Source organism: Oncorhynchus mykiss, chromosome 2 (genome assembly GCF_057628025.1).
Source record: "Oncorhynchus mykiss isolate SJ-2025 chromosome 2, ASM5762802v1, whole genome shotgun sequence".
Taxonomy (NCBI): domain Eukaryota; kingdom Metazoa; phylum Chordata; class Actinopteri; order Salmoniformes; family Salmonidae; genus Oncorhynchus; species Oncorhynchus mykiss.
In genome coordinates, this window is record NC_143023.1 from 58,055,138 (window position 1) to 58,078,750 (window position 23,613).

The following is a 23,613-nucleotide window of genomic DNA, read 5'->3' on the forward strand; positions in this document are numbered from 1 at the left end:
AATATATCTTCTCAGTTGCTGGTATGTTCTTCCTGTCTATCAGAGTCTGAAAAGAGACCTTCCAGTCAGTGAACGAGAGTGGTTCTCCATTGAATGTTACTGGTTTGCGAGGTGTTGCTGCAGCTGCTCAACTTGACCCACCCCATCTCTATCACCTTTAGTGAAACTACCTCTTTCTGACATTCTAAATCAAGTCAAATCAAATCTAGGTAAGGTTAGGATAAGTGAGTAGATAATTTATACTCCAATTCACTGTAATTTAAACCTTAGTACATGGTATAAACATGTATAAGGCTTGTAACGAAGGCTTGAACAAACACCTTACCAAACAATTACACTATTAACTTACAGGTGAAAATATAATTAATAGGTGTACACTGACCCTTAATGTTTTGTAACTATATATATATATATTTTTAGTAAGTATCAAATAATATTTTTCCAGTAATACACATACCAGCGATACATTAAGATAGAAAGAGCAAATGCATAATACCAGAGTCTTTATGAAATAGACAACTATCTCCAGTCCTTACGAATTGTAATCTTAAAGTCTCTTATTAGCTGTTCACAAGGCTAGGACCACCTTCAAACACCTTGACTTGTACTTGCGTGTCTGACTTTCCTGTTAGTCTTGACCTTATGTTGCCTCACGATGCTTCCTTATGTGGAGATTTTCTTCTTAGTTTGCAGGTAGGTGCAAAACTCTTATCTGGCAGATGACAGGGTCTACCAGGACTTGGGAATCTTGTAGACGTTTTACTGCTGGATGAGATTCTTCTTTCTCTCTTGCTCGTGAAGAGCATTGAGTTCTCACTGTAGCTCCCTTCAGTAACCACGAGCACAACCGTTCCTTGATTTTAACTGGCGGCTTTATTCTGTAGTTTTAGTCAGAATTATCACCTTCTGTGAGAACTATAAAGTAAATGAAAAATACAGTTAAGCACACTCTTACAAGCTTATCTTACGAGTGACTTATTAGCTTGGTATAACTCTGAAGTGCTTACATACATAACAGTTTAACCGGCGTTATAACGGGTTCAGATTAAACACATGAATAAAGGAAAAAATACCTCATTGGCTGCTTATTACAGAAGGGAGGAAATCAAACTTCACACTTATTATTCCTGGCATGAATTCACACTTCATCCTAACATACACTCTTCAACCTTTATGAACTACACCCGATGACATGAAAACTTAGCTAACGCAGCGCAGGATTGCCTTCCCTCCAAAAGTGTGTTGCTACAATAAGGATCCCCGTTACAACAGTATTAGCTACGTAGTTCCGCTTGTATTATCATTTCCCCCGCACAGCGGACACGTAAACAATTCAAACAAAAGACAACGACATAACCTGTAAGTCTAACTGTCAGTTACAAGCATTTCACAGTAAAGTCTACACTTGCTGTGTTCGGCGCATGTGACAAATAAAGTTTGATTTGATTTGACCTCAAATGAACTTATCCCCTGCAATCACAACTGATTGGCTCCACAACGCATTAAGAAGGAAAGAAATTCCACAAATTAACAAGGCACCCCTGTTAATTTAAATGCATTCCAGGTGACTACCTCATGAGGCCGGTTGAGAGAATGCCAAGTGTGAAAAGCTGTCATCAAGGCAAAGGGTGGCTACTTTGACACTTTTTTGGTTACTACTCTGTGTCTCACAAAGCCATGTCAGTTGGGACCAAAAATCTCAAATTTGGACTCATCAGACCAAGGACAGATTTCCACCCGTCTGATGTCCATTGCTCGTGTTTCTTGGCCCAATCAAGTATTTTCTTATTATTGGTGTCTTATTATTGGTGTCCTGAATCACGCAGTCTCCTCTGAACAGTTGATGTTGAGATGTGTCTGTCACTTGAACTCTGTGAAGCATTTATTTGGGTTGCAATCAGAGGTGCAGTTAACTCTAATGAACTTATCCTCTGCAATCAGAAGTGACTCTGGGTCTTCCTTTCCCGAAGCGGTCTTCAAATTTCTTGAAATTTTCCGGATTGACTGACCTTCATGTCTTAAAGTAATGATGGACTGTCGTTTCTCTTTGTTATTTGAGCTGTTCTTGCCATAATATGGACTCTTTTATCAAATAGGGCTATCTTCTGTATACCAACCCTACCTTGTCACAACACAACTGACTGGCTCAAACTTATTAAAGATGGAAAGAAATTCCACAAATGAACTTTTAACCAGGTACAACTGTTAATTGAAATGTGTTCTGAAGCTGGTTGAGAGAATGCCAAGAGTGTGCAAAGCTGTCGTCAAGGCAAACGGTGGCTACTTTGAAAGATATATTTTGATTTTGTTTAGCAACTTTTTTTGGTAACTACATGATTCCATATGTGTTATTTCATAGTTTTGATGTCTTCACTATTATTCTACAATGTAGAACATAGTCAAAATAAAGAAAAACCCTTGAATGAGTAGGTGTGTCCCAACGTTTGACTGGTACTGTATGCGTATTTCATGTGTTGTGGTGATAGTGCAGCTACGACGTTGAAGACACATTTCCCTTAGGGATAAAGACAGTCTGGTCATGGCTTTGTTTTGTCCTACAGCTGTGCACCACCACCCCAAGAAGGACTCACGTAAAACCCCCAAAAAAAGAGAGTCAGAGAACAGTTCATATTTTTGTAATGTTTGCATTTTTGTCTCATTTTCACAAAACAGGTACAGGGGAAGGAAAAGCCTTTCAATGGAACCTGAGGTATTTTGCGTCAAGCAGCCTAAGGTATCAGGATTTTCTTTTCAAAACTTACCTAAACTCATCAATGTTCTTAGATACGTTGCTATTTACACAACATAATAATAATTATATAATAATAATAATAATAATAATAATAATAATAATACATCAATACCAACAATTATAGCAATCGGGACAGCCTGCATCTTCTCTTAACATGTTTTAAAATAATTATAGCATCTTTTAAAAAATAGAGAGAGTAGAAGGAAAGGCTAGGAAGAGAACTGAACACAGGAAATCCAGGTCTGACCTTACAGCAGCACAAAGGTATAGGTCAAAGGTCAAAGTTCGCCATAGAGAAAAGATAACCGAAGAAAAAGAAAAGAAACACATATACGTACATCATAAATAAATAGACAATCTCGCACCAGGAGAGCAATAGCATTCATTCATTCACCTCTGAATCACAACAAATCCATTCGAGTTTCATCCCTTCCATTTTGTTTTTTTTATCATACCTTTGGAAAACAAGAGTGAGCGCGATAGAGAGAGAGCGAGGGAGTGAGGGGGACATGCATTGTGCTGATGTGCCAGCAGCTGTGTATCCTGCTCCGGGCTTGGCTCACTGAAAGATCCCCTGAGAACAAACGAAAGGTGGCGGTGTATCTTCGTGTGTGTGGAGGGGGTTTGTTTCAGCTTTGGGCTCCTCTCACATCCCAACACTGTGTAATTAATCCTGTGTGTGTGTGTGTGTGTGTGTGTGTGTGTGTGTGTGTGTGTGTGTGTGTGTGTGTGTGTGTGTGTGTGTGTGTCTGTCTGTCTGTCTGTCTGTCTGTCTGTGTGGAAACTAACCAACAGAATGAGTCTAGCACTCTTAGGTGGATGTCTCTAATATTGTCAAAATGTGTGGATCTACTTGCATATACCAGTAGTTGTTGTCCTTAGCCCTCGAGAAATCAACAGTCCTTCCTACAATAATGCTGCTCTTTAGAAGAGCACAGGGTTTAATAAGGTTCTTCAGTCTCCTCACACGAACAGTCTCCCAGTAGATAACCCTAATAACTGTAGGAGCCCACGATCACCCCAAAAAAATAACGTCATAAATACACACAACTGAAGAGTCGACACAGTGAGCACAAGACGTGGAAAAGATGTATTTCAGCGTCTTCTCACTGTCTTTACAAGCCAAAATACATGTTTTGTACGTCTTTTCAATGTCTTTCAAACGTGTTGTGCTCATAGGGAAGTAGCTAGAAACCCCTCAGATGACTGTTTTTCACCATACCACGCGTCTGGTTATATCACCAGGGGTTAGAGCGTGTTGGTACCCTTAGGAAGTGGATGGGATACTTGTTTTTTGAAGAGAGTGACAGAAAAGTGCATATTAATGTCAGATGAAACCCAAAATACATCACTCTCCCTCCAAATAATGAACATCACATATTGCTTGCTTGTAGTTGTGTGTGTGTTGTTGCATGTGTATGTGTTTCATAAATACCATTCAACAAAAACTGAGATTAACAAAGGAAAAAGTCCACAAAACATGATTATTTCTCATTACCAGAATGAACAGATAAAATAAATTAAAACTATGAGAAAAAAAATGTTGATTAAAAGTCCATTAAAATTGCTATATATATTCATATAGTATTTGTCTGTCTGTCGGCCAGCCACTCTGGAGCATGCTCAGTAGAGGCTGGGAGAAGGGGGGGCATGGGTGGGGGGGTATACATAGGGGGGTGGGGTGTGTGGAGGGAGACATGCGTGTACAGAACGCCACTACAGGGAGGTCGTAACTTAGACCTAACCCCTCCCCTCCCCTCCCCACCGCCCCAAACCTCAGTCACGTCACACCGTTTAACACTGGAAACAAGGGAGCAGAAGAGGATTGTGGGGAAAATACACTGTCAGTCTTTATCGGTCACTATGAGTCCTCGTGGACCATGCTGGGCTGACACGCCAACATGGAGGATCCTTCATTGTTTTGATGCAGTATCACCGGTATAGTCACTTAGTAGACACTGAATGGTATCTCACTGCAGTGTGATGTGCTGTGTTTCTGGGGTACGTAGCGCTTTCAGTCTTTTTAATGAATGGTGGGGCAGACTGAGCCATGCTGGGGTTCACTGGGGCTGAAGTCAAGCTTTAGGAGGAAACCGCTTGGCTATACGTCTCAAATGACACCCTATAACCTAACTAGTGCTATACTTTTGGTGACATTTGTTCAAAAGTAGTGCACTATATGGGGGATAGGGAGCCCTTTGTGACTTGCCCCAGGGTCCCTTTTTGTCTAGCTGACACCATACAGAGGAAATAGTTCATAGTTCAGTGTCAGGCCCCACAGCCTCCATCTTCCCCAGAGTTTCTCTCTTTAGAGCTTTGTTTGGTAGTACTGTAGATGTACAGTAGTAGTAAATTGACAGTTGAACCTCATGTCTCGTCACAAAAACTCTCTGTCCATTTGTTTGTCTTCTCAGAGTTTGAGTCTTTAACACGGTCTGCGTAGGGATTATAAATCACCCCCCCATGTCCTCCCCCCTCAGGTCCATTTGCCCCCCTCCCTGGGCGAGCAGGTTGTGGTCCGGAGTCCGGTTTGTCAAGATACCTCGATGATCTCCACGCTCCCGGAGAAGCTAGACTGCTTCCCAATCTTCCCTAACTCCTCCCGGGAACGTGTCTCGGAGATGCCCTCCTCAAACTCCATCTGACAGCTGCGCCGCTTGAACTGCTTGTCGTTGCTGTTGGAGCCCGTCCCGTTAGCAACGGTCGTCGAGGATGATGACGACGCTGACGACGACGACGTTTTGTCCCGCGGCACTTTCTCCCGTAGCCGCACCCCTTCGCTACACCCGAACGCCACGTACGCTGAGCTGCTTCCGAATCGCACTTCCACCCCTCCTCCACTGCCGCCTCCGAGTTCCATCCCTCCTTCCCCTACCTCTTCTGCCCCAAAGTACCAGGGGGTGTCGGTGGTAGGGGTGACTGGGGTGGTCGCCTGGACTGTGTCTCTGTGTTTGGTCCACATGGTCCCAGATCCCATGGTGGGCAGGGAGAGAAGCATGGAGCCCTTCAGGCTGTCGTCCAGGCTGGGGCTCTTGTGGACGGGCAGGGAGCGTCCCAGAGCCAGGCTGAGGGACTGGGGGTGTGGGAGGTAGGAGTGGACCGGGGAGTTGCTTGTGGATCCAGCTCCACCAGATCCAGAGCCGTGCTTGGCTTTCCTCCTGGGCCTGGACAATGAGGGACCTCCAGAGCGACCGCCCCCTTCACTGGGACCCCCGACGCCGAGACCTCCGATGCTACCGCCGCACCCCGGGGAGGGGAAGGGCGACTCGGCTGAGCCAGGGCTGTCCGGGGCAGGGGAGAACTGGGGACAGATGCCATTGACAGGGGGGCTGTCCAGTTTACACAGCTTGGGCACATCCTCGGAGTGTGTGAGCGCTGCCAGGCGCGGGCAGTGGGGGCTGCTAGGGGAGTACACAGACTTGATGTCCAGGGAGAAAGAGCGTTTCAGCCGGTTGGTGTCCAGGATGCGCTCGGCTGACAGGTGGAGGCCGTTGAAGCCCTGCTGGAGGGAGGTCGGCGAGGGGAGTTTGGGTTCTGAAGGGGTCGGGGGCTCTGCTAATGAAAAGTCATGATGACCGTTGATCTCTGAACCTGTGCTGACCCGGTTGACCTCTGAACCCTGGGATTGACCTTTGCCCTCAGAGGTCTTGTCATCCGACAGCGCTTGGAGGAGCCGCAGACCCTTCTCGAACTCCAGCAGCTGGCCCAGGAAGTTGAAGTTGGGCGATATCGAAGGCCGCCGGTCCTTCACAAACCTGGTTAGGGGGGAAACAAGTGAGCGAAATGTTAGTTCCAGTTAGAGTTGGGGATCCAGTTGCAAAGTAAAGCAAAACAAATATTTTGTAAAGTTCCTCCAAGCTACTTCCTGTGTGAACCTAATATTGATTGTTGGGTTGCATGCAGGGATACTCTGTGATTCTATCTCCTTCCCCAGAGTCAGGTGAACTCGTGGATACCATTTTTATGTCTCGTTGTCCAGTATGAAGGAAGTTAGAGGTCGTTTCGCGAGCCAATGCTAACTAGCGTTAGCTAGCAGATACCCATAGACTTCCAGTTATTGCGCTGACGCTAGTTACTAATTGCGCTGGCGCTAGTTTGCAATTTCCTTCAAACTGCACACAGAGATATAAAAATGGGATCCATTGGTTAATTTGACTCCGGGGAAGTAGATAAAGGGGCTCATCGCCAAAATCCTGAAGTATCCCTTTAAGTAGCAGGTTAACCCCCAGATGAACTGGTGTGAACTAACTGAAAAGATGATCCTAGGTCTATGTTCTCCAGACAACACCGCTAGTTCCTATTGTACACTTTTGTACAGTTCCTCTGGCAACCATAACAATTTCATTTCTCACGACTGGGGAGTAGAGTTGACTGTCTAGCGTTTCCTCAAACACTTGAGTCGCCTTTTTAAAAGACGGGGAGAGTGTACCTGTAGGCGTCATCCGATGACAGGCCCATTGTCTTCATGATGTATGCGATGGCGATGGTTGCCGAGCGTGAGATTCCAGCCAGGCAGTGCACAATGACTCTGCAGTTTGACACCTTGGCTTTGTCTGTTGGGAGGGGGAACAAACACGTGTGAACACACACAGCTGTACACAAAACCCAGGAACAGTTAGTCAGAACAGAGAGTCCCGAGAGAATGGAAAGCCCATTGAAAACGATCCGCCACTTCCTGTTCAGCACTGGGGGTCGTCGCCATGGCGATTAACATGGCTTCGGGAGTGTCGCTATTGATGCAGTTTATTGTACGTGTTCAAGTACCACTTGTGAAAGCAAGGAGAATTGTATGGTGCTGTACATTGTGACTGTGATATTTTGAATATGAGGGCTGTTTCACTATGTTGTGTGACATACACTACCGCTCGGGCTACTAGCGCATATTACCGTTGCATATTCTCCCGCACATACAAAAGACACACAGGGAATCTTGACTTACCAATGAATTCATTGGTTTTCTCCAGCCAGGGCAGTAGCTTCTCGCAGTAGTTGTCGTTGACAGGGATCCGCATGAAGTGGCTCTCGCTGATGAAGTCAGGCTTGGGACAGGTGTTACTGGCATTCAGCACGTACGTGATGCCATTCTGAACCATCAGGTCCTACAGACAGACACGACGAGAGACACAGGTGGGGGGGGGGACTGTTAGGAAAGGCAATAACAAACCAAAAAATTGACAGCAAAGGTAACACTTCATATTTCTGCTCACAGTCCCTCTACTCCGATTCAGAGTGTTCAATAGTCACATGTATTGGGGTTGCGGGTGCAATTGCAGGGTACATGCAGGACTAGTGAAATAACATAATGGAAATGGTAATGTAAAACAATATGACTATAAATAGCACTACAGACACAGCAACAACTGTGGCCGTGATGAATAAACACATGTCCATATTCCCCCCTTCTCTGCTACGGGCTCACCTGGTTGAGGACGTCTTTCTGCGATCCCAGGTAGAGGTGTGGTAGGATGCGTGTGGGACCTACGTTAGCTACAGGCAGGCAGGGCTGGGATATGCTCATAGGCAAAGCTGGCTTGCCCTCACACAGCCCGGGGAAACAGGAGGAGAACGCAGCAAAGCCCCCTACAGGAGAAGAGAGACAGAGGAGAAAAATATCAGTTATACTCTACAATACAACTTTCCCCCAAAATTGGCAAAACGTTTGGGCGCCACTGCGTTTGGTTCAGCCGCACCTACAGAACTCACGACCCAATACACAGCATCTCTTGGTGCACTGAATCCCCTCATGTTACAAACGTGTGTTCCAACAACGTCGCCTAACCATTTGAAACTGTGGACATATTGTAGACAGCAGTTGGAGCTAGAATGCGAGATAGTGCCTCAGCTCCCAGATCAGTAGGAAAAATGTCTCTGCCGCATCTTTGACTGGGGGTTAGTTTGGCTGCTGGGCGCCGAGGAATGTGTGTAGCTGGCCCTTTAAGAGCAGGCGGATCCACTTTTGGCCTGTGTGTGCGTTAGTGTGTGTTAGAGACTGTGTGTGTGTGTGTGCGGCTCTGTTTCCTGCATGAGCTCATGTCCTGTAGCAGAGAATTGCGTCAGGGCTGGGGAATGAGAGAGGCCACAGGTGCAGGGCCAGCACAGAGGCCCAGTAACATCCCCCCCGACGACCGCGCAGTACACGCGCACACAGACGCACACTTGCACGCACACAGCATACAAACGCACACACATGCGCGTCCAGCGTGCACACAACCGCGCAGTGCACAAAACACACAGACACACACACACACACACACACCACAGTCGTTTGTACAAGCCTGCATACACATGCAAAACCACACAAAGACAATCTTACACAATCTTGCTCACTCTCGCTTTCCAAGTCTGACTCACACACACATGAACAAACACACACTCGCTCATCATTACTCTGCATTACCACGGTTGTATAACTTCTGGGCGGGGCTAAGGGGGGAGGGGAGGGGGGTGAATGACCTCGCCGAGCAAAAGAAAGGTGGGAGGGAGCGAAGAGAAGGAGGGAGAGATGGAGGAGTGCTTCAAGGAAACCCTGAGCCCCAGCCCAAGGATTAGAACCTAATCTAGGTTCAGCCCTGCCTGCCCCAATCTGGCCTACTGCCACACACACACACACACGCACACACACCAAAGTGCTGCTGTGCTGAATATGGGTCGTAGCGGAGTCAGTGTGAGCAGAGTGTATTCTGACCCACTGATAGGCAGGCAGACATAGGGCTATATCTGGCGCCCGTCTCTTTAAGAGTAGAGAGGATTGGGAGGAGGGCCTGCCTGTTTCCAGCTATTAATGGCAACCCGGGCAAAAAAGATGACATCACCTCTCCACACGCAGTCGGGCAGGCAGAAAGAGAAACAAATGAAGAAAGAGAGGAACAGAAAGAGTACGCTCTTACTATGACTAAGGTAGTCCCCCCTTCCCTCAATTAGCACACTTCCTTTCAGCAGCAGTCTACGCCTGCACAGATATAATAACTTCTGGAATATTCCTCACTCCGAGCCACCCCCATCCATATGCACTTTATTCACACTGCATAGAACAGAACAGTGGAAGGAAGGAGGGAAGGAAGGATCTCTTTCAGGTTGTTCTTTGAAGGCTATCTTCCTGGTTGTGCTCATGCTCTCTCACTCTCTCTTAGCTCCTCTGACCGAGGAAGGAGTGTGTTCCTGAAAAACAGGAAAACCCCCACGTCACGTTAAGAAACATTTCCTTTTTCATTTAAGAGGACATTTGTCAGAGAGTTGTTGAGAGGATCAAGTCAGCATGGGACAGTGGGTGTTCAATAGCTAGTGCTGCCTTCGTGCAAAATGACCTACTCTCCTCCTCAGGTACAGAGAGCAGAGATAACACAACAGGATTGTGTGCCCGTGGGTCTATTGAGGGCTATTACGTTTCAGCAGGGTTATGTCAACACCTATCAAACACACACACACCACTGAGCTGTCCAAAGGTTTTACCGTGGGCCTGTGCTGCGTTCGTTGGCTCTCAGTCAGCACTGATAACACACACTCACTCACTGTCACCGGTCACCTGACCTTCAGACTTAATGTGGCTATGGCAATCACACGGGGACGATGTGGCCCGACCGTTGGGCCTATTGTCCCTGGGGTGCTGTCACTATGGGAAAACTCACCATGCGCCCACACACACATATACAGAGTGCCCTCATACACACACTCTTGAGAACCTGATGATGTGCCAGAGAGACATGCACTCACATCCCCCAAAAAGTACCAGATGACACATCTCTCCATTCCAATCCAAACCCATTGAAAAAACCCATGACACACTCTGGTCCAGCTGTCTGATGCGATGACATCATAAAGTCAACTGTCCGTAAGCACTGAGAAACACAGTCACAGACCAGGTCTGCTTCCCAAATGGCGCCGTATTCCCTATGCAGTGCACTACTTTTTGCCCGGGGCCCAAAGTAGTGCACTGCGTAGGGAATAGGGTGCCATTTGGGATGCATGTCACCTCAGACAACAGCCTGTCCTGGTCGGGGCTCCTGTTCCACTTTAGTTTCTGGCTAAGACAACTGCTCTAGGACCAGTTGCCTGTTCCCCCAGGGTCTCACCTTCCCCATTATGAGCTGAATAGCTAAACTGACCCTGGCTGTTGAGTAGCCACCTTTCAGTCTGGTAGCCAACTCACTGGGCACGGGGGAAAGAGGGCACTGTGTCGCTCGCCATCAGCTTCACCAGCCAGTGTCGACTTCCTTCCCCCCCCCCCCCCCCCCCGCTCTATCATGTCATGTGTTTTATTCTCTCCTCTCGGAGCGCCCCGGCCCTCCCTTGTTTGGTCTCTCTCTCCTTTTTCACCTTTTGTTTCTCCATCCCTCCACGGGGAACTCTGAGGGAGAAGTAGAGTAACGCACACAAATCGAGACGCCACCCCATATGAATGAAGTTCATAGAGAAATACGTGTCAATGAGTGTAACATAACATCTATCAATGTTGAAGAAAGAAATGGAAAGCTTGTGTTTGTAGCAAGTTCATGGGGACAAAGGATCCCTTTTCCCCCCCACAGAACACATGGCGTGTGTGTTGCCATATTTGGAATGCAGCACACACGCTTTTCCACCAAAAACAAATCACATTCTCCATTACTACAAAACAGTCTCAGTTATGATAAAAAGGTCTGTTTGTATGGCCTGAAATCACTGAGATATTGACTGAACACAGAGAGACAGAGAGAGAGAGGGGAGAGAGAGAGAGAGAGAGAGAGAGACAGAGAGAGACAGAGAGAGAGAGGGAGAGACAAAGAGAGAGAGAGAGAGGGGAGAGAGACAGAGAGAGAGAGAGAGAGACAAAGAGAGTGAGAGAGAGAGGGGGAGAGAGAGAGAGAGAGAGAGAGAGGCACACTATATTGGTACTATTGATTGGCGCTCAAACCCCCCCCCCCCCAAACACAGCATTATGTCTTACTGGAGGGAAACACACACACGCAGATATGGGCAGTATTTCTGTGGTATTTGAATTACTTCTGAGTATTTAGTATGTTCTATTACACTGGGTTGAACTACACTCCAGTGTATTTTTTGAAAGCTGTAATTTGTATTGTCAAAATACCCAAAAACATTTATATACCATATATTTCTATACAATATATTTTGTGGCCCCCTTTCACACCCTACATTAGTATCAAAAGTCTGAAAAGAGCGTCTGCTAAATAAACGAAGTATACATGTATATGTCAAAATGAAAATCGCAAAACGTGCTCAGTATTACTCTGACAAGCTCCGCCCCGAAACGAGGCCCGTGATAATGACAATACCCAGTGATCCAGATACCAATGATCCAGATACCAGTGATCCAGATACCAGTGGTCCAGATACCAGTGATCCAGATACCAGTGATCCAGATACCAGTGATCCAGATACCAGTGATCCAGAGTGGTTTTTGTATTTTAAAATCCACCATACATGCATTTTAATTAGGTACAATACTTTGCAATAAGCATCTTATTTTGTTTAAATACATTGGTCTTCAGGGCGTTTTGTAGTTGTATTTTGTAATTGACGTCCATCACCATGCACACGCACGTACGTACACTCCCCCTCCCTTCTCCACCCCGGGGGAATTGATTTGTCTGAATGACTGCCCTCCCTCCATCTCCTCTCTTCTATCATTCATATGGGGGGAGACATGACGCCATCCTCTGTGCCCCTCCAGCTGTCCCCTCTGCTCTGTAGGGGACATTAGCATTTCAATGTGTGTGCCCCCCCCCCACTATGACATCATTGCACACATGCCCCACTCCACTCTGCTCCACAAAGAGTCTGCTAAAGCAGCAGGGGGCCAAGCGTAGCCACTAGATCAGCGTGTCACAAAGGACAACAAAATTGCAATGTAGCAGATTGAAGGGCAACCAGTATCAATCCGTTTGTGCCTATGTTATGTTTATGGTAGCGTTAGCATGTGGCTATGTGTGTTTGAGTGTAAGTAGTGGGGGTGGTTTGTAGCAGCCAGGCAGCTTACTTCCTGAGCGCAACACAATCTGAGAATAACCACTATGACACTAACAACACCTCTATTGAATAACAATAATAATTTGGTGGGTGCCTATATTTGTCCTTTTTGACACATGTACAATTGTGTATTAATATATTGGTATTGGACATTTTTTTTGTGCATATCCCAGTCTCCCTGAGACACCCTCGGAGAGTGGGGTCACGGCCAAAGTCTGCCATTATCAACGGCGACCCTGGAGCATTAGGTTTAAGTGCCTTGCTCAAGGCCACGTCGGCAGATTTTTCACCTTGTCGGCTCGGGGATTCCAACAAGCAACCTTTCGGTTTACTGGCCTGACGCTCTAACCGCTCGGCTACCTTCCGCTCATTTTCAACAGGGGATGACAAACGTGTATTTGTCTCGATCTTGACTAACGAGTTTGGCGGCTCCTGCCTTGAAGCCATTGCACAGCGTGAACAGGACCAGGTGTGGAGTGCTGGGCTCACGGCACTGAACCAGCTCGCGGCACTGAACCAGCTCGCGGCACTGAACCAGCTCGCGGCACTGAACCAGCTCGCGGCACTGAACCAGCTCGCGGCACTGAACCAGCTCACTGCATTGAACCAGCTCACAGCACTGAACCAGTTCACTGCACTGAACCACATGCAGAGCATACACACTCTCCAGCACATCTAATATATAGCTACACACACACACACACATAATTAATGTTGGAAATACACAAACTGTACATTATATCAGTGCACACTGTGCAACACACACTACACACGCACGCACACACACACACAGTGACACCTCGGCATTGTCTACTCCTGCTGTGTGAAATGTGTAATATAAAACACCTGGCTTCAGTGCACACACAAATCGATAAAACTGTCAATGCAGAAGAGAGAGAAAGAGAGGAAAGAAAGAGAGAGAGAGAGAGAGAGGCAGAATGTTCAAAGAAAGGGGCCTTTGTGATAGTTTTACATGTCAATGACCACACGAGTGAGCACTATGTCACGCTGCAGAGCTGAGCTCGCTCTCATCTCTTTCTATCCCTCCGATAAATCCCTCTACTCTGCTTGTCCATCTTCTCTTTCATTCGCTTTCTTCAAGCCTCTGTGAATCCCAGACTTCAAGGGATGCCTGGATCTCCAGTAAGTCAGCCATAGCCCCATACCTCAATACTGTTTTACCCCCTACCCTTGTACCTTGTAGAGTTGTACACCACAACCTCTGCAACATACCCCTTGTGCCCCCAGCTCCCCCATTGCCCAATACCCCCATGTGAGGGTCCCCCCCCCCCCCACAAAGCCCCCCAGGCTGGGTCAGTACACACCTCGTAACTCCCTCCCTTCTTTGGTCCTGCGGACTCTGATCTTCAGCCTCCTGTCTGACTCCTGCAGGACAGGCCAGAAACAGTCCTCCGCCGGGGCTATGACCACGTCCAGAGGCATCGCCCTCAACACGCTCAACATACACGCGTTCTGGTGTGCTCAGATCTGGTGTACACTGACTGGACGTCCAGACCGGGGGAATCCCCCAGGAATAAGTCGGCAGAACGGGTAAACAAACAAATAACTTCCCGAAAAAGGTCCAAAACTCGACACCACAAAGTCCCGAGTCGTCACTACTCACACTGGTGGTGTCTACTCAACTCAGACGGTCCCCAAGTCCAAGGAGCAGAACCTTAGTCCCAGAACTCAAGAGAATGGACGGAACCCGCTAACAGAAAGCAAGCTACTCCCAAACATCTGTAGATGTACTGTCCACAAGTCCCACAAGCCAGTTCTAGAACTCATTCAGATCAAAATCCACCCAGAATGAGATGTATCCTATAATATCTAACAAAGCCATAGAGGTCCAGCACTATTTTGAGGAATAATTAAATAAATAACTATGGAGAAAACAAATGGTGGTCATGTATCTCTATCTCTCTCTGTCAGTCCTGTGCTGTATTGCCTGCAGTTTCTACAGTGTGTCTCTCCGTGCCTCCTCTCCGCGTGTGTGTGTGTGTGTGAGCCCACAGCCAGCAGAGCAGTACCCTATTGTTGTGCTGCTTCGCTCTCCCAGTCTCTCATTCGCTCACACTCCTCCCCCCTCCCTCTCTTCCTTTCCTCTGTATAGAGGATGACGTAGTTCTCTCTTTCCTCTCGCTCGCCCGGGGAGGGGGGGGGGGTGAATGAGCTCACTTGCCGTGAGCTAAGACTCTGACCCCCTCCTCTCCCTCCCCTCCCCTCCTCCCTCACATGGTCCCTCCCTCCTCCTCCCTTGCTCCCTCCTTCCCTCTCTTGTGGAGCCAGCGCTCTGTCATAGCTAATGTCTAAGGCATGTAACCACATTCCTTACTCACCAGACAAATATGTGGCTACCTCAGGGGCCTAGCGAGCTGGAGCAGAGAAAGACAGCAACTACTGCTCAATGGGTTTTAGCAAAATACACTGTGTCTCCGTGTGTTTAATTAAATAGTGTGTGATTTATAATGTGCAGTGTGTGTGCATACAACAAGTAGGAGATATCACTCCCTCTGAAACACATCACTCAATCTGCCTTAGCAACCCACACACTCAATGCCTGTGTGTGTGTGTGTGTGTGTGTGTGTGTGTGTGTGTGTGTGTGTGTGTGTGTGTGTGTGTGTGTACATATAAATATACACACACACACACAGACACACACTAACATTCAAAAGTTTGGGGTCACCTAGAAATGTCCTTGTTTTTGAAAGAAAAGCACAATTCTTGTCCATTAAAATAACATCAAACTGATCAGACTTTACAGAAGCCTCACAAGTCCTCAACTGACAGCTTAATTAAATAGTACCCGCAAAATACCAGTCTCAATGTCAACAGTGAAGAGGCGACTCCGGGATGCTGGCTTTCTAGGCAGAGTTCCTCTGTCTAGTGTCTGTTCTTTTGCCCATCTTTTATTTTTATTGGCCAGTCTGAGATATGGCTTTTTCTTTGCAACTCTGCCTAGAAGGCCAGCATCCAGGAGTAGCCTCTTCACTGTTGACGTTGAGACTGGTGTTTTGCGGGTACTATTTAATCAAGCTGCCAGTTGAGGAATTGTGAGGTGTCTGTTTCTCAAACTAGACACTCTAATGGACTTGTCCTCTTGCTCAGTTGTGCACCGGGGCCTCCCACTTCTCTTTCTATTCTGGTAAGAGCCAGTTTGCGCTGTTCTGTGATGGGAGCAGTACACAGCATTGTACCAGATCTTCAGTTTCTTGGCAATTTCTTGCATGGAATAGCCTTCATTTCTCAGAACAAGGATAGACTGACGAGTTTCAGAAGAAAGTTATTTGTTTCTGGCCATTCTGAGCCTGTAATCGAACCCACAAATGCTGATGCTCCAGATCCTCAACTAGTCTAAAGAAGGCCAGTTGTATTGCTTCTTTAATCAGGAAAACAGTTTTCAGCTGTGCTAACATAATTGCAAAGGGGTTTTCTAATGATCAATTAGCCTTTTAAAATGATAAACTTGAATTAGCTAACACAATGTGCCATTGGAACACAGGAGTGATGGTTGCTGATAATGGGCCTCTGTATGTAGATATTCATGAACAAATCTGCCGTTTCCAGCAACACTGTATTTCCGATTAATTTGATGTTATTTTAATGAACACATTTTTTTACATTTTCTTTCAAAAACAAGGATATTTCTAAGTGACCCCAAACTTTTGAACGGTAGTGTATATATACAGTGGGGCAAAAAAGTATTTAGTCAGCCACCAATTGTGCAAGTTCTCCCACTTAAAAAGATGAGAGAGGCCTGTAATTTTCATCATAGGTACACTTCAACTATGACAGACAAAATGAGGAGAAAAAAATCAAGAAAATCACATTGTAGGATTTTTAATGAATTTATTTACAAATTATGGTGGAAAATAATTATTTGGTCAATAACAAAAGTTGATCTCAATACTTTGTTATATACCCTTTGTTGGTAATGATGTTTTCTGTAAGTCTTCACAAGGTTTTCACACCGGTATTTTGGCCCATTCCTACATGCAGATCTCCTCTAGAGCAGTGATGTTTTGGAGCTGTTGCTGCGCAACACGGACTTTCAACTCCCTCCAAAGATTTTCTATGGGGTTGAGATCTAGAGACTGGCTAGGACACTCCAGGCTCCTTGAAATGCTTCTTACGAAGCCACTCCTTCATTGCCCGGGCGGTGTGTTTGGGATCATTGTCATGCTGAAAGACCCAGCCACGTTTCATCTTCAATGCCCTTGCTGATGGAAGGAGGTTTTCACTCAAAATCTCACGATACATGGCCCCATTCATTCTTTCCTTTACACGGATCAGTCGTCCTGGTCCCTTTGCAGAACAACAGCCCCAAAGCATGATGTTTCCACCCCCATGCTTCACAGTAGGTATGGTGTTCTTTGGATGCAACTCAGCATTCTTTGTCCTCCAAACATGACGAGTTGAGTTTTTACCAAAAAGTTATATTTTGGTTTCATCTGACCATATGACATTCTCCCAATCTTCTTCTGGATCATCCAAATGCTCTCTAGCAAACTTCAGACGGGCCTGGACATGTACTGGCTTAAGCAGGGGGACACGTCTGGCACTGCAGGATTTGAGTCCCTGGCGTCGTAGTGTGTTACTGATGGTAGGCTTTGTTACTTTGGTACCAGCTCTCTGCAGGTAATTCACTAGGCCCCCCCGTGTGGTTCTGGGATTTTTGCTCAACGTTCTTGTGATCATTTTGACCCCATGGGGTGAGATCTTGCGTGGAACCCCCAGATCGAGAGAGATTATCAGTGGTCTTGTATGTCTTCCATTTCCTAATAACTGCTCCCACAGTTGATTTCTTCAAACCAAGCTGCTTAACTATTGCAGATTCAGTCTTCCCAGCCTGGTGCAGGTCTACAATTTTGTTTCTGGTGTCCTTTGACAGCTGTTTGGTCTTGGCCATAGTGGAGTTTGGAGTGTGACTGTTTGAGGTTGTGGACAGGTGTCTTTTATACTGATAACAAGTTCAAACAGGTGCCATTAATACAGGTAACGAGTGGAGGACAGAGGAGCCTCTTAAAGAAGAAGTTACAGGTCTGTGAGAGCCAGAAATCTTGCTTGTTTGTAGGTGACCAAATACTTATTTTCCACCATAATTTGCAAATAAATTCATTAAAAATCCTACAATGTGATTTTCTGGATGTTTCCTCCTCATTTTGTCTGTCATAGTTGAAGTGTACCTATGATGAAAATTACAGGCCTCTCTCATCTTTTTAAGTGGGAGAACTTGCACAATTGGTGGCTGACTAAATACTTTTTTGCCCCACTGTATATACATACATATACAGTACTAGTCAAATGTTTAAACACACCTACTCATCCAAGGGTTTTTCTTTATTTGACTATTTTCTACATTGTAGAATAATAGTGAATACATCAAAACTATGAAATAACACATTTGGAATCTTGTAGTAAGCAAAAAAAGTGGTGAATCTTGAAAGTAGCTACCCTTTGCCTTGACAGCTTTGCACACTCTTGGCATTCGCTCAACCAGCTTCACCTGGAATGCTTTTCCAACAGTCTTGAAGGAGTTCCCGCATATGCTGAGCACTTGTTGGCTGCTTTTCCTTTACTCTGCGGTCCAACTCATCCCAAACCATCTCAATTGGTTTGAGGTCGGGTGATTGTGGAGGCCAGGTCATCTGATGCAGCACTCCATCACTCTCCTTCTTGGTCAAATAGCCCTTACGCAGCCTGGAGGTGTGTTGTGTCATTGTCCTGTTGAAAAACAAATGATAGTCCCACTAAGCCCAAACCAGATGGAATGGCAAATCACTGCAGAATGCTGTGGTAGCCATGTCAGTTAAGTGTTCCTTGAATTCTAAATAAATCACTGACAGTGTCACCAGCAAAGCACCCCTAAAACATCACACCTCCTCCTCCATGCTTCACGGTGGGAACCACACATGCAGAGATCATCCGTTCACCTACCCTGTGTCTCACAAAGACACAGCGGTTGGAACCAAAAATCTAGAATTTGGACTCATCAGACCAAAAGAGTCTGGTAACACTAATGGACTTATCCTCTGCAGTAGAGGTAACTCTGGGTCTTCCTTTCCTGTGGCGGTCCTCATGAAAGCCAGTTTCATCATAGCGCTTGATGCTTTTTGTGATTGCACTTGAAGAAATGTTCAAAGTTCCTGAAATTTTCCGGATTGACTGACCCACATGTCTTAAACGAATGATGGACCGTCGTTTCTCTTTGTTATTTGAGCTGTTCTTGCCATAATATAGACTTGGTCTTTTACCAAATAGGGCTATCTTCTTTATACCCCCCTACCTTGTCACAACACAACTGATAAACAAATGCATTTGTTCAACCCTTTTTTGGTTACTACATGATTCCATGTGTTATTTCATAGTTTTGATGTTTTCACTATTATTCTACAATGTAGAAAATTGTAAAAAATAAAGAAAAACCCTTAAATGAGTAGGTGTTCTACAACTTTTGTCCAACATTTTTGCCACCCTTGACAAAGATTATTATTATTTTTTTTTATAATATCAATGCTGAGCTATATTGTGTGCTACATTTATTTGGGAAATTATATTATTTTATACTAATACAATTGCTCAGATAAAAATATTATGTTTAAAAAGAAATACAAATATTTAAAAAAGGTAAAAACTTATTGGCACCCTTGTTTTCAATACTCCAGCACCCTCCCCTTGCAAGAATAACAACAATGAGCCTGTTTCTAAAATGTTTTATAAGATTGGAGAACACATTGGGATCTTGGGATGGGCAACTTTGATGGGGTGGGGTCCACAAAAAAATCGGAGGGGGCGCTCGCGGGTCTGTGTAACCAAATCCATACCCACACAGTTGCTGGCCTTTTAGGGGGCCTAAAGTAAAATGTTGTTGCCCCCCCCCCCCCCCCCCCCCCCACCACCTTGCAAGCAAAACATTTTATCGGCCCCCCAGAAGTTTTAGAGTTCATATACTGCAATCCTACACAATTTGCCATGGGGTGTAGAGAATGCTTTGCAATTGTATAATTAATTTCATGCAATTCTAGTCATTTTACCATACGTTCGCAGTTTTTAATATGATATCTGTGAGAGCGACTAACAAAATCAACGGGGGGGGGGCGGTCGGTAATTTGACCATGATTACTACAAGTTTAGAACACTGGCTAGACTAATTTACCAATCTTAAAATTGTTAGCTGACATGAGCTAATTGAGTAACAGTCAGTGACTGAAAAAACAAGCGATAAACTGCTGATGCCAACCAAATTCTGAAATTGCACCTTGTGAATTCTACTATTCTAGATTAATCCACGGACCTACAAAAGTGGGCCCCAGTTGCCCATCCCTGTCTTAGACCATTCCTTCATACATCATCTTTCTAGATCCTTGATATCCCTTGTGTGTACTTATGGACTTACCTCTTCAATTGAATGCACAGGATTTCAATGGGGTTCAAGTCCGGAGACTGTGATGGCCATTGCAAATTGTAGATTTTGTGGTCAATTAGCACTTATTTTTTGCAGATGTTGATTTGTGCTTAGGGTTGTCTTGCTGGAAGATCCACTTCTGGCCAAGTGTCAGCCTCCTAGCAGAGGCAACCGGGTTTTGGGCAAAAATGTCCTGGTACTTAGTAAAGTTCACAATGCCGTTGACCTTAACAAGGGCCCCAGGACCAGTGGAAGCAAAATAACCCCATAACATCAAAGATCCACCACCATATTTTACAGTAGGTATGAGGTACTTTTCTGCATACGTTTCTGTTTTTCGACAACAAACCCACAACTGGTGTGCGTGGTCAAAGATCTTCATGTCATCTGACCATAGCACCGCCTGGAGCTTGCTAAACGGCATTGGCACTTGGATTGGAACCGGTGTTATGTTCATATGACATGAAAATAGAACTCTTTGGCCACGCAGTGATCTCTCCCGATGTCTCATAAAACATTTTAGAAAAAAGCTGAGTGGCGTTATCCTCACAAGGGAGGGTGCTGGAGTTTTGACCCCCCCCCCCTCACCATGTGAGTGTGTGTGTTGAAAAGGGATGTTAATTAAACAGTGTGCATTTTAGAACGTGCATGCACTGAACAATTTGTATATGTCCTTAATTAGATAGTGTGTGGGTTGTGTATCACGTATGAGTGTTAAAACGCTTAGTCTGAGTGTGAATGTATCAAACGATGTGTGTGTGCTTCAGATAATATTTACACGCATATGTGTGTGTGTTGCAGACATAGATTCAAATACTATTTATGGTATTTCAACTACTTTCAAATACATTTTAAAGTAAGTATTTCTATATATGTATTTTGAAAGCACAATGTAGTTGAGTTTTGGAATGTATTTGGAAATATATTTGGAAAGTATTGGCAAGTATTTTAAAATACTCAAATACACAGTATTAAAAAAAAGTTAATACTCCCATGAATTTGAACCAGATCTGTTTGGTATTTGAAATAATGTATTTGGAAAAAGACTTCTGCAAATATTTTAAAACAGTGGGTTATGTGTAGTATTTGAAAAAACTTCAAATACTTCCAATAGAAACATTATTTGAGAAAACTCAAATACACAGAAAAGTATGAAATATAAAATGAAAGAGAACCTGTTAACGTGTTTTGAATTCCAGTATGATTACATCATCTTGTGTAAGTATGTTGCCTGTATGCAAAGACAGAGATAATGGGTATATGCGTGCGCGATGAGTAATTGCTCCACATTTCCTGCTCTGGCCCTTATTTTAAGCGCCTGTGTTTGCACGCACACACCAGTAATAAGCCACAGTCAGAGCGATCTCAGAGCTTTACTTTTGCATCACAAACATTACCTTGATCATCAAGTTAAAGTTGACCTTAATCATACAATTCAAACCTCTCCTCGGGGACCGCCAGACGTCTCAAATGGTTTTTGTAGCCCTTAACTAGCTCGCCTGATTCACCTAATCAAGGGCTTGATAAGGAATTGACAAGTTGAATCCGGTATGCTACTTCTGGGAAATATCAAATACATGGAACGGCTGTGGGAGGAGAGTAGCGGTTCGAAAACCACTGATCTAGATGATCAAACTAACGCCGGCTGCTATCTGAATAGGTCTATCGGACAATTTTCTTGGGTCACTATAACTATATCTATTTTGAGAATTGGATTGGTCCCCTCTACCACACGGTACCCCACTAATCTACCGACGGAAACGCACAAGGTGGCTAAAAACAGACCTCCATCCTCTGCCAGCTTGCTACCTATGGCCCGGCTAGCTGTCTGAATCGCTGTGAACCCCAACCAACCTCACTACTCACTGGACCCTTATGATCACTCAACTAAGCATGCCTCTCCTTAATGTCAATATGCCTGGTCCATTGCTGTTCTGGTTAGTGTTTATTGGCTTATTTCACTGTAGAGCCTCTAGCCCTGCTCATTATACCTTATACAACCTTTCAGTTCTACCACCCACACATGGGATGACATCACCTGGTTTCAATAATGTTTCTAGAGACAATATCTCTCTCATCATCCAATGCCTAGGTTTATCCCCACTGTATTCTCATCCTACCATACCTTTGTCTGTACATTATACCTTTAAACTATTTTATCTCCCCCAGAAACCTCATTTTACTCTGTTGATGATGTCCTAGACAACAAATTCTCATAGCTTTTAGCCGTACACTTATCCTACTCCTCCTCTGTTCCTCTGGTGATGTAGAGGTGCATCCAGGACCTGCAGTGCCTAGCTCCACTCCTATTCCCCAGGCGCGCTCTTTTGATGACTTCTATAACAGTAATAGCCTTGGGTTCATGCATGTTAACATTAGAAGCCTCCTCCCTAAGTTTGTTTTATTCACTGCTTTAGCACACTCTGCCAACCCGGATGTCCTAGCCGTGTCTGAATCCTGGCTTAGGAAGACCACCAAAAACTCTGAAATCTCCATCCCTAACTACAACATTTTCAGACAAGATAGAACGGCCAAAGGGGGTGGTGTTGCAATCTACTGCAGAGATAGCCTGCAGAGTTCTGTCCTACTATCCAGGTCTGTGAAAGCCAGAAATCTTGCTTGTTTGTAGGTGACCAAATACTTATTTTCCACCATAATTTGCAAATAAATTCATTAAAAATCCTACAATGTGATTTTCTGGATTTTTTTTCCTCATTTTGTCTGGCATAGTTGAAGTGTACATATGATGAAAATTACAGGCCTCTCTCATCTTTTTAAGTGGGAGAACTTGCACAAATGGTGGCTGACTAAATACTTTTTTGCCCCAATGTAGCCCTTGGTTCTCTCCAGACCTGACTGCCCTTAACTAACACAAAAACATCCTATGGCGTTCTGCATTAGCATCGGACAGCCCCCGTGACATGCGACTTTTCAGGGAAGTTAGAAACCAATATACACAGGCAGTTAGAAAAGCCAAGGCTAGCTTTTTCAAGCAGAAATTTGCTTCCTGCAACACAAACTCAAAAAAGTTCCGGGACACTGTAAAGTCCATGGAGAATAAGAACACCTCCTCCCAGCTGCCCACTGCACTGAGGATAGGAAACTCTGTCACCACCGATAGATCCACAATAATTGAGAATTTCAATAAGCATTTTTCTACGGCTGGCCATGCTTTCCACCTGGCTACCCCTACCCCAGTCAACGGCACTGTACCCCCTACAGCAACTCGCCCAAGCCTTCCCCATTTCCCCTTCTCCCAAATCCAGTCAGCTGATGTTCTGAAAGAGCTGCAAAATCTGGACCCCTACTAATCAGCCGGGCTAGACAATCTGGACCCTTTCTTTCTAAAATTATCTGCCAAAATTTTGTCACCAAAGCCCCATATACTACCCACCACTGCAATCTGTACGCTCTCGTTGGCTGGCCCTCGCTTCATACTCGTCACCAAACCCACTGGCTCCAGGTCATCTACAAGACCCTGTTAGGTAAAGTC

The 23,613-nt window shown here is 45.1% G+C and overlaps 1 protein-coding gene across 3 annotated transcripts in view; it reads right to left on the reverse strand.

The window, feature by feature from the left end:
• Positions 1 to 2,629: 2,629 nt before the first annotated feature.
• dusp8a (dual specificity phosphatase 8a) overlaps positions 2,630 to 23,613 on the reverse strand; it is a 67,717-nt gene continuing 46,733 nt past the window's right edge. For 2 of the 3 annotated variants that reach the window (XM_036951707.2, XM_036951716.2), the window contains exons 4-7: positions 8,172 to 8,332; positions 7,692 to 7,851; positions 7,182 to 7,305; positions 2,630 to 6,507 (exon numbers count right to left, since the gene is read on the reverse strand). In XM_036951707.2, coding sequence (XP_036807602.2) covers positions 5,286 to 6,507; positions 7,182 to 7,305; positions 7,692 to 7,851; positions 8,172 to 8,332 — 1,667 coding nt within the window. In that variant the 3' untranslated portion in view covers positions 2,630 to 5,285. Of the gene's footprint in view, positions 6,508 to 7,181; positions 7,306 to 7,691; positions 7,852 to 8,171; positions 8,333 to 14,040; positions 14,846 to 23,613 lie in introns of those variants that run through there. The other variant, XM_036951736.2, reaches the window with a different exon arrangement.